The 12074-nt window shown below is 40.0% G+C and overlaps 1 protein-coding gene across 1 annotated transcript; it reads right to left on the bottom strand.

The window, feature by feature from the left end:
- Positions 1-5338: 5338 nt before the first annotated feature.
- DPY30 (dpy-30 histone methyltransferase complex regulatory subunit) lies at positions 5339-11678 on the bottom strand. The gene is made up of 5 exons (XM_050316796.1): positions 11579-11678; positions 11047-11120; positions 10915-10962; positions 8892-9034; positions 5339-5570 (listed from the first exon to the last, which is right to left on the bottom strand). The coding sequence occupies exons 2-5, from the start codon at positions 11080-11082 to the stop codon at positions 5498-5500; spliced, it is 300 nt and encodes a 99-aa protein (XP_050172753.1). The 5' UTR covers positions 11083-11120; positions 11579-11678; the 3' UTR covers positions 5339-5497.
- Between the last annotated feature and the right edge of the window lie 396 nt (positions 11679-12074).

The following is a 12074-nucleotide window of genomic DNA, read 5'->3' as shown; positions in this document are numbered from 1 at the left end:
GGTGGACATAATACCATTGAGCACTGTTTAGTGATTGGTGAGTTTATCTGTTTAAATTTCTAACAGTCACCTCCTGATCATGAACTGTGTCTGTGTTTAAGGGCTGGTGATGTGTTCCCTCAGTACCACATAATGTTAATGAAAGAGGCAGAAACAGAAAAGCAGTCAGCTCTTCAAGAAGTGTTTGGACAACACTCTCAGGCACATGATGTGATTCTTGGGGATGGTCCCGTATGGGTCCAGGAGTAGGATTTTGATAATCCTTGTGGGTCCCTTCCAACTCAGGATATTCTGTGAGTTAGATGGAAGATGGCAGTGCTGGGCTTCCTGGTGCTCAGGACATGGAGGTATGGAATGGTTCAAGTGACAGGCTGAGAAACTGGGCTGAGCTTTCAGTGCAATACTGTGAATCATGGGTTAGGTTGGGAGATCCTCCTGCTTCATCTGTAATTCTTCCAAGCACTGTTTGTGTGGGGAGCAGTAACAGGAGCACTTATCTATTCAGACCTAGTATCTCTGTAATTTTTCTCTTGATGTGCAGGGCAGAGCTGACACAATGCATGGACAGTCCCCCAAGTCTGCATAACCTTGAAGCAGAGATCACTGCTACATGTGTGTGTTTGCAGTTTGATCCTTACCTGGAAGAAAAGCATGAAGGCAAAGCGTGGCAGGAGTGACTTGCCAGTTAGTGTGTCCTTAGCATGCAGGGTTTTCCTTGAGTAACCCCATGTGCCCAGCTTGGATGACACATGTTTTCAGCTGGCCCAGCTTTCAAGGTCTGTTGCTCTCTTGGTTTTTGCTCTTCTTGTCCTCTTGCACGTGGTTTATTTTGCATTCTTTCCTGTCATGCTTTTCACAATGCCTGCTTCCTGTCCTCTCCCTTCTCAGGAAGCTGTTCACTGTTACTATAGGTTTTTCTCTTTGCAAACTGTCATTTTGCAGCTAAGGAATCTGCTGTTCCAAGCAGTCCTTCCTTCTACTACTAAAAACAGATACCCACCCCCCAAACTTCATTGTCCTTACCAGAGAAATATCTCCACTTCCTATGTAATGTAATAGCACCTGAGATAATATCGGTGGGTAATTATGCATCTTGTAAATACTTCTCAACCACCTATCAGCCTTTTATAAATTTAGGCTCCTCTCGGAAAACGAGTCTATTACACACAATTGCAAAGCAAACTTTGAGAAGAGAGCTAAAAGCACATTGGGAATAGGAATATGACACATTCCTAGTCACTGTTGCACTAGCACTGATGTAAACTGCCCCATAATTAGTCATGGCACATTTACATTTGAAGTCCTCACTTAAAACTGTATTTGAATGAGGAACATGAGCAGAAAGGGTGCTGATCATCTTTTCATCATGGTAAAATGACTGTTTCTGTAACAGCTGGCATTCTGTACTTCTGTGATCCAGGCTACGTAGTCACTCTTAAAATGAATCCTGGCTATGAAATAGAATAGGGAACACAAGCTAAGGCTTGGCTAAGAATAATTTGTTATGTAATTAGTAGAATGATAAGAATATATCAAAATCTGTACTCTCTCAAGCGTGGTAGGCATAGGGATTCTTCTCATGTTTCCAACATACTGGTTTCAACTGCTTGTATCTTTCAGAATTTTTCAGATTTTTCATTTATTTGAAAGTGGCTGTTTTATTTCTAGGAAGTCTGTTGGAGAGAGAGGTTCTTTTGATCAGACTGCATTTACAATGGTGACAGCACTTCAGAAAATAAAATTGATAGCTCAAAGACATGTACTGATTTTGGAGAAAGTCCTTGATAAATTGGAGATAAAAAAAAAAAAAAAAGAAGCTTTGGCAAGTCAAACTGTATTTTTAGGTGGTAAAAGGCTTCAGAATATGAGGATGTAAAATCCTTTGATCAGAATTGCTTTTAGTGGGAAATCCTTTCTTCTGTCACTGTTCCCTTCAAGGTAAAATAGAATGTTCTCGGTAGAAGCAGTTAAAAAGGCAGACTTCAAAATACTCCATATGACTCATATTTAATTCTTTCACAGTTACTGAATAGTAACTTCTGGATATTGGAAATCTAAAATAGTCATCTTGCATGGTGTGCTGTGGTGTAAACCAGGTATTCCATTTTATTTTCTGCTCAATTTTACTGCTATTTAGAGCATCTACTGACTCACCTAGGGTACTATGGAGAAAATTAAAAAAAAAATTGTTCAAAAAACAAGAGATAATGGCTTTCAGCTACTTAGCAGTGGCCTGTCATAAATCTGAAGTTACCATTTTCAAATATTTCTTTAAGCTTTTTCTCTACATCTATTTGTACTTCCAAGTTAAATACATTTATCTTGAAGCCTTCAGAACTGCTGTTTCCTGTGGACAAATAGCACTTCTTTCTTTCTGGATTAAATTGGAATAGCAAGCATCTGTCAAGTCTCTTCACAGAATTTTCATTGGTTTCTAGTGGGGAACGTTTGAAAGAAGTAAATGCTTTGAAAATTTGGACTTCATCTTTTGTAACTGAGAACTGGATTATTCAGGTATGATCTGGTTATTCAGATAGTAACTTAATACTTGTTCCTGTTACAGAGTATTCTCTGTGCAGCAGATGTCAACTGGTGAAGACAGTTTAACAAGTAAAGGAAAATGGTTGCCCTTCTCTTACTGAGTTGTCATACCTTTGCAGGAATCACTAAGATTTAATTCTTAGGACTGGTGAGTTCACTGCTGCTAGTAACATTTAAACTTATTTTCTCAGAGAAGGCTGCCCAGAAGAGCTACTGTAGTAAAATCCTAACATCATCCCCTTGTGAACATGGCTTTTTCATTCTCTTGAATTAAATCTCTAGACAAGATGGGAAAGAAAGAGCAGATGACATGATGTACCAGTGATGCCAGCAGCTGAGTAGATGGCATGCTGCTGGCAGGGACAGCTCGCCTTAGGACTGGTACCAATTCTTTGGGATTCTAGGTTGACACAAGAGTTGTGTAGAAAAACAGAGTATTTCAAATTTTGTGCAGTTGCTTGACAGCTGTTACTGTAAGGTGAGAAGTCCGATTTCTCTGTATTCTGAATTCAGGTATGATTAGAAAATTGCTCTGTCAAGGGAGGATTAATATTAGAACTGCTTCTTTTTGTAGTCTTGCACAAATTCTCAACATTGAAACTGGGGAGCAGCATAGATTCCCCCTACTTTTAACAATTGTCTTGCCAAGGTGTTACTTATGAAAGCTTGGAATGCCACTTTAGCAATAAAAATAGCAGTACCAAGTCTTTATGGTGTCTCCTTGTCTTCACTTTAATGTTATTACTCATTCCAGAAAGTCAAAACACTGTTGTTAAAATCCTTTCAGTATCTTTTAAAGTGTCAAGGTTTGATGGAGACAGTGTTCACCACAATGCAATAGAATTAGTAATCTCATTCCACAATTTTGGTACATTTTCCAAAATAAAGCTTTTTAGGCTTGATTTTGGGTTTGCAGACTTCTTTCAGCTTTTATTTGTTCCCCAATTTTACTGCTCCCAGACTGCACTAATTCAATGTTTCCCTGTTACCATACTAATATATATGCAAAATAGTGAGAGCCTTCCTATTAGGAGTAATGGCAAGACCTCAGTCCCTGCAAGTTTGTAGACTATTGAAAAGGTAATTTTTTTCCTCTGAAGAATCTATCTTGTGGCCACTCTTACATCCATATACCTACACTATTAAAGAAGAAAAGCTGTGTTAAAAAAAAAAATCTTCAGATTACCATAGGAAGGTCAACTGCATGTCACAGAAGTAAGGAAAATAATTCTTATTATACTCCAAATACAGTGAGTATCTTTAAACTGTTACAGGAACAAGTCAAATGAGAGACTCAAGTCTCTCTTGTGTGAATTTATGCATAATTACCAAAAAATATGCAGCCTTTCATAGCACATGGAGAAACACCAACCCTTGCAGCAAAGAATTTAATTTAAAGGTTTTAACTGCTTGCTATATTAAAGCAATTACCTAAGAAACACTGAATGGAAATGGTAATGGTAAGATGGCAAAATTAAAAATATTTTAATAAAAATTTAGGATTTTGATTAATTCAGCTATTCTTGGAGGCCAAGTTTGCCATTTCTGTCACTGTCAAAAAAATTATGTTTATTCTCCCAGTCTCTGAAAAAGAGGGCTAGGCATAATCTGGATTCCAGTATCCAGTGCTAGTGAACATTAGTTATGGTCCTTGTCAAAAGTGTCAAAAAACAAAAATGGGAACTCGGAGGGCTGTGTACCAATTGCCAATAACTTAATGAGTCAGTTTACAGTCATAATATTCCTATTTTCAGAACTTTTACACTATTATTTGACTAAATAGTGTTTTTTGTCTTAATTAATTTGTCTTTTCTTCTGATCCTGTCTTCTGCTGCAACTTCTTATATTGTACTGTAAGGTTTGTGGCCTTTAGCTCTACTGAGATTACAGGAAAAATAAACAAAGGATCAGAAAAAGAGGTTAAGAAAACATTTGGGAAGACCAAATGAAAACAAAACACGTTAGGAAACCCAAGGGGAAAAAAAAATCAGATTACTTGATATTTTACTACTTAGATTAGGATTGTCCCAGACATCAGAAAAAGATGTCCAGACTCTTCACCCAGAGGGTGGCTGGTTACTGGAACAGGTTCCCCAGGGAAGTGGTCACAGCACCAAGCCTGTGAGAATACAAGGAGCATCTAGATGATACTCTTAATCATATGATTTAGATTTAGGTGGTCCAGTGAGCAGGAGGGAGTTGGACTTGATGATCCTTATGGGTCCATCCCAACTTGGTGATTCCATCTTTTGACAGAGAAAAATCACTCCAGCTGGGAGTGGCAGCACAGAGAACTGAACTGCAGAACCTTTATAAGTTACTTCAAACTTTATTCTGTGTTTCAGCTAAATCCAGCACCCCAGTCAGAGGAGATCAATGACAAATGTTGAACAGCAAACTTCACTAATGTAAATATGTGAAATGCTGGCCACTGTCTGTAGGTGATCTATTCAGCTGCTGGATCTAATTGTCTGTTTTAACTAAACCCATTTCCTGGTCTTCTGAAGTAAGTTCTCTCCTCTCTACTTAATCAATACTTCCTCAAAAGAAATTCTAATTGTTCTTCATTTGTTTGCTTTCTGTTCAGGCATGTTGCATGTGGCGGGATGCTATCTAAAAATCCAATACAGTTATATACATTATCACCTATGTGATTCCCATAATAAATTGTTCCCCTTTGTTCCATGCTTTCAGGTGGTGTAGCCCCATGGAATTATTCAGACTTTCATCCAGCAGTGCAGTTTCAGTACTTTATTTTGAAAGTCTCCTAATACCTAGTTTAAAACAAGAGAACAAATTAAATGTAAAGTGTTCTTTATTAAATAACTCAAAAGGTACAGCAAATTGTGCAGTTAAGAAAGACGACGACATGGCCAAAGGATTTTTACAGCAGGAAATAAACAGCGGTGAATGAGCATTTCAGTCTAGCAGCCAAACTGTCCTCATTTTTATGGAGCTAATTTCGGTCTTCAAATTGTGACTTGTTTTTTAAAAGATATGCTGCTAGAAATTCAATGGGATTTGGCGGTCTGTAAAAAAAAAAAAAGGTAAATCAAAAGCAATTATTTTTTGTTATATGAAATTAGGTAGCTGAAGAACTGATCACCGTCCCTTAAAAGCAACATAACTCCTCCCAAACACTTACCAGCATTGACTTAGGGATGGCTGACTACCTAGAGTGACTCCGAATTTCCAGTTTATGTCTAATGAGAAAGTTTTTAAAAAAGGGTCTTAGTCTCTTAGTTGGCTCAATGTCACTAAATTGCTACAGTTACATACCTAAAACTAGGGTATAGTCTGTAAGTATAAATGCTGTATGAACATGATTAGATGTGACATGCATTTGCCTATTTCTTTAACTTATTCTATATAAAGTAAAACTGAATCTGTCAGTGCTTTTTTTCTTCATTCTCTTCAAGTGGTTATCGTGTAGCTTTGTGCATTAAAGTCGTTCTCATGGTTTCTGGCAACTGTAATGAACACAACAAAACTTCAAGTATGAGAAGTGCTGCAACTTGAAAGTAGTCAATAATAAACACTTCCGATCACTGGCCTTTGTCTGTTTGTTTTTGTTTTTTTTTTTAAAAAAAAAGCTTCTCCAGCTACAGTGCATGAATCCTGCTAATCAGGATTTTGTCCACAGAATGACAAACTTAATTATTCCACATTTGGTCAGACAAAAGGTCTGGCAGTGAGGCAAATATACCTATAAAGCAGCATAAAAATTGGAAGAAATGTACAGAGATATTTTTCTGGATGATCCTTTTGGTTCCCAAGCATGTACCAATTTCTGAGCTACAACTCTTAAAAGTCCTGGGTGGATTCCTCTACAGCTTTGACATCTTGAGCACAAATAAAACCTTAATGTCCTCAACCTAAGGCAAAAAAAATTATGTAGCTTAATTATGTGACCTGTGAAAGGATCAGCTCTTTTTATTCCTTATAAATTTGCTACCAGTTTCACTTAATTCCATTATTGTATCAGAAGAGGTAATAGTCCATCCCAATTCATCATCTCTACACTGTTGTGATTTAACAGATTCCTAATATATTCTCCCAGAGAAGTCTCTTTTCTAGATATCATCTATTCAGTCACTCTGTAGACAGACAGCATTCCTTCTGACCACCTTGTCACTCTTCTTATTTTTTCACATTCTACTAGAATACAGGAGAGTTGGAATTACACATAATGTTAAAAATACAAGAACATTATAAATTTAAATGACATTATGCTTGTTTTTTACCCCCTCAATTTCTTAAGTTGTTTTTACCCCTTTGGTTTTTAAGTCCTACCATTCAGAAATTATTTTTTATTAGAGCAATGCATTGGCATATACATGTAACAGGTTAAAGATATTTTTTCCTACGGGTAATTGTCAACTCAGCATCTAACATTTTGTCACTAGCATTTGTCACTACCCTCCTAGGTCTGAAACTTTCTGTTTATTTGGATTCAATCTTTTGCTTTTTACCATAGTTTCAATTTTTCATAGCAGTCTTGAGAGTTTTATGAAGTTCCTGTGCAATTACAATTGATCAACTTAAAAAAACCCCAAAAACTAACAGAAACCAAAACACCCATACCTAGCCTGTAAAACTCAGTTTCATTAACAAATTTTGTCAGCCTCTTCTTCAAATTGATATAAATTATACTTTCCATGTTCTAGTGTTGATCTTTTTTCACCATGAAAATTCACTATATACTTCTACCCTTTATTTTGTCCATTCAGTTCTCCATCCATATAAAGACTTTTCCTTTAATCCCACAGCAACTCTCTTTAAAAGCTTTCAGTGAACGGCTGTATGAGAAACTTTTTGGAAATTTAATTTTAAAAGACTGTATCATCTGCATTCTTCTTTACATGTGCTTGGTGTCTCCTTCAATAAACTCTAAGACAATTACAACACCTGACAAAAACTTGTGTTGACTCCTTCCAAATATGTAAGTGATCCATCTGGCTCACTATCCTGCATAATTTCTACTGAATTCCAGGCATAGCCACCAGAGGGACTGGACTGGGCTGTTCCCTGAATATTTTTATATTCCTTAGAGAAAGAACTTGGCATCCATTAGTTACTTTCCACTTCGATTTTAATCAGATTATACAGCAGAGCTGATAGCTCAGCTCTCTCACTCCCAAGGGGTTACTATGCTCCACTGAACAGCCAATTTGACCTGCCAGTTTGATACTGTTAGATTTTATACCTATACATTCCCCAACCTCTTCCATCAATGGTCCAGTTTCACTCATGTGATGAGTCCTCATAAAAAAAGCTTCTTCCATAGTGAAGATTTAAATAAATTAAAAAAAAAGATAAAGGAAAAAGTTAGCCTGTAACACAAGTATCCAGAGTGTTAAGCGTGGGATATGAATCTCACAGGTGTTTTACACTGAGTGTGCAGCAGAACTCCCACAGATGTCAGCCAAAGATCCGCACCCTGCTCAGGTGTACACACACAGCGGACCTTCCTAGGTGCTTGATTTTGCCTAATTAGCTGTCTGTACCCTGCAGTTCAAATTCCCAACTCCTTTTGAAGTTAAGAAGACACTTCTGATGGTTGTTCTGACTGTAGGTGCCATGATGCCATTATGGTCATTCATAGCAGTTTTTCATTTTGTTATTTCAGTGAAACTGAGTGATGGTTACATGCAGTACTACTTGCCACTAGCGAAGATACACTAAAAGGGCTTGAAATTATTTTGGCTTAGATGAACAGCTGTTTGCTGTTATTGAAGGATACCCTTCTACATCGACTGGTCAGAGATTTGGAGCACCTTGACAGCACAATCTTCACTCAGAGGATAAACTATCAGTTTGCTTCTTACTGTGTTGACAGTGCAGGGTCAGCCTGACTTTTCAGAAAGCCTTTTAATCTCCAACAAAGATGCACGTCAGGCCTGATTTGTCTTGCTTGCTTTCAAATGGCAAGCAGAACTCTTTATAATTTCAGACTACATAAATCTTCAGAACTAGAACAACTTCTTGCCTTACTTTTATAAGGTGAATTATCTGATAAAATTAGTAACAAAAATAGCCCCATTTTTCCCTCCAAAACTTTTGCAGTAGCACACCTCATTGTGATATTATGAATGAAATAAGTAACTCTTATCATGCCATAAGCACCTAATAAGCACGATAGCATGATAAACACCTCAGTGGAGAACACATCCTGCACAGTCAATCACAGTAATTGGTAGGTTCATAAGCCTGTTGTAATGACGTTCTTATAACTACCAGAACAATGCGTGGTGCGTAACTACCAGAACCACGTGCCTGAAAGGTGACGTGCTGCCCAAGTTTGAGACCTACATTTTGCCAAGAACAGAAGGAACACTGAAGCATCTTACCTTTCTTTCGCAAGAACAGCAAGTCCCTGTAGCAAGATAGGTACAACTGTCTGATCCAAGTAGGCACGTGTGGGTAATGACTGAAGATCAACCTTCTGCTTTGATGTTTTCTCTGCATTTAGTTTCTCATTTTCTACTATCCTCTGAAATACAAAAGAAGAAGTGAATCCACACTGATAACAGCAGCCACATCTACTTTGAAAGTACAAAATACCCATCTCTACGCAATTCACTGGCAATAAGTTCTTTATATCTTTTAAGAAAATTTAAGTGTGTATTTTTCCTTGAACAAAAACCTAATCCAGAGGAGCCTTCTGTTAAATTCTTACATCTTAGGGAAACAATGTTAGCAAGTAGACAGTTTTCTAAAACAGAAGATATCCAATCTGTATAATTATTATTTCTGCTTTTGCATTCACAGATTTGAATTCTACACTGCTAAGACAGGACTCACTACTGACAAGAGCAGTCTCAATTACATGGTTCCTATATGCACATGCTTCTAATACAAAATGCTAAAAGCACAAGAAATTCAGGTGAAGTCTGACAAAGGGGACTCTACTGAAGTTGAATACTTTGAGACCATGCTCTTCTAAAGTACTGATGGACACATTAAAGAAAATGCTTCCGTGTGCTTTTTGGTCAAAAATCATCTTTCTTACACCATTAAACAGTAGTTAAAAAATTATACCCTACCACTGCCAGTAAACCAAATGCATTCAGTGCAAGGTACATGAATCTACCAATACAGGACCGATGTATCAGAATGTGTTACAGTTCTGTGGTGGAAGCTGAGGCACACACACAAGTAGTTATCATGGAGATGAATCACGAAAGATGTTTAAGAATAGTTTCTGCAAAAGCTGAGCACAGAGCAGGACCTTCTAATGGAGGGAGACTGAAGGCTTTTCTTTAATAAGGAATAGTAAATAAATGCCATAGAGGTAGGATGGGACTGTCTCACTCTACTCTGCGCTGGTGCAGCCTCACCTGGAATACTGTGTGTGGCTTTGGGCACCACAATATAGGAAAAATATAAAGCTATTTATAGATCCAAAGAAGGGCTACTAAAATGGTGAAGAGTCTAGAGCAGGAAACATATGAGGAGCAGCTTGGAGGAGGAGGAGCATATGAGGAGGTCGGTTGGTCTGTTCAGCCTGGAGGAGACTGAGGAGAGACCTCACTGCAGTTTACAACTTCCTCACATGGCAGAGCAGAGGGGCAGATGCCAATGTCCTCTCTGGTGAATGGCATGAAGCTGTGACAGGGGAGGGTTAGGCTGGATTTTAGGAAAAGCCTTTTCATCCAGCGGTTGGCTGAGCAATGGATCAGTCTCCCCACAGGAGTGGTCGCAGCCTCAAGCCTGACGAAGTCCAAGAAGTGTTCTGACAATGCCCTCTGGTGATTCTTGGGGCTGTCCTGTGCAGGATCAGGAGCTGGACTTTGATGACTCTTGTGGGTTTCTTCCACCTCAGAATATCCTGTGATTTTATTACTCTAACCCACAGTGTTACCAACAGCAAGAGAATGGACTGTATCTACTCCTTCTCAGCGTAAGTAATTAAAGATGGCTTGGATTATTCTGATGCAATATTTCTGTGGACAAGAACATGAAAAGAATCTTTTCCTTTGATACTTCCACAGAAATAACATCAACTCCTTCCATTTCCCTCCCTGTAATAAAAATCCAGATGGCTTTTTCTGTGGCATAATAGATAATACAGTTGTATGTATATCATAGATAGTGACAGAATAGATAATGATCATAGGATACTTAAAAAAACCCACCATCTCATTAAAAGGTGCATTATTTACTTCAGAACCATTTAGTACAAGGGAAGCAATACAACAGAAAATATATCCATAGCCATTTATGCAAGCGACAGGTATCTGTTGGCTTGATTTCCAGCTAACTTTCTTGAGAACATTACATTTGCTGAAGTTAAACTCAAGACTCAACATTTTTTCCCTTGATCAGGAACGTGACTTCCACTGTACTTTACAACAACAACAGCTTGGTTACCTCTACATTTTCAGTGAGACCGTATTCGGAATGCGGGTTTTCTGGAACCTGTAAAATAACAGATGGTCATCATGGAGAAAACGCTCCTTTTATTCACGTAGCATTATGCACATAAAATATTTCTTGCAATACCTGCGGCTGCCCCTCCATAATCTGTTCTCCCTCCATGATTTGAAAACTGGACGTTGCTGGATGTGCAGGAAAATCTTGGAAAGCAATAAAAGCACCGGTCAGCAGGCTGAGAGGAAGCCCAGTGTGAGTTAAGTGATACTGCATCATTTGGTTACTAATGGTTACTAAGGCACAACTACTAGAGAGAGCAGAGCGAGCTCCTCTGAGCTCCCCCCGCGCCAAACTTGATTTTCCCACGCGCAGAACCGAGAAGTGCCTTAAGGATCGGGGCAGATCCCCTGGAGAGAGTGGTACCGGTGTTAGGAAATACAGCATTCATCCCCGCGGGAAGCCGGAGACACCCCTCACCCTCCTCCCTCCCTCTGTCCGTCCGTCCGTCAGTCCCCCCCTCTCCCGCCACAGCGCCGCGAGACCCCCGGCGGGCAGGGCCGGGCTGGGGCCCCGCCGCCCCCCAGGCCACGTGCGGCCGCCGCCCCCGGCCGTGCCCCAGGTGCCCCGCGGGGGAGAGGCGGCCCCGCCGCTCGGCTCTCACCGGCAGTCGGTCCGGGACTCTGGGATCGGCGGCACTCCTCTGGGATCGGCGGGACGGCAGGAGCGGCTCCGCAGCAACCGCGGCCGCCGTCGCGAGCTGTTTTGACGTCACTGAAGCGGCCGCGCCGCCGCCCCCCGGCGCACTGCGCGTGCGCGGGACGGGAGCTCGGCGAGGGCCCTCATTCCCAGGTGTCCTGTCGGGAATGGGGCCGCGGGATCTTGCGGCTCCGAACGCACCTTCGAGAAATGCTGGCGCTTGGGCGCTTTGTGCTTCAGAAACGTGCTCATCGTCAACGCGGTCTGATGTCTGAGGGGCTCCCTGTGGCGGTCACGAAAAATAGCGGTGCTGAAGCTGATGTGGAACTGGGAGTGGGGATTTGTTAGTGAATAACCTTCCAGAGCTGTGTAGAACGCGGTTTGCACAACGGTGACTGCTGGCCGTTAATTTTCTCTGTTAACAAAAACGCAGCTGCTCAGCTTTGTCCAGTATCGGCTTT

The sequence above is a fragment of the Myiozetetes cayanensis genome, unplaced genomic scaffold (assembly GCF_022539395.1).
Source record: "Myiozetetes cayanensis isolate MyiCay16 unplaced genomic scaffold, myiCay2020 scf2-11, whole genome shotgun sequence".
Classification (NCBI taxonomy): domain Eukaryota; kingdom Metazoa; phylum Chordata; class Aves; order Passeriformes; family Tyrannidae; genus Myiozetetes; species Myiozetetes cayanensis.
The sequence above is the reverse complement of the archived record's forward strand: the minus strand, read 5'-3'. Positions and strand labels throughout refer to the sequence as shown.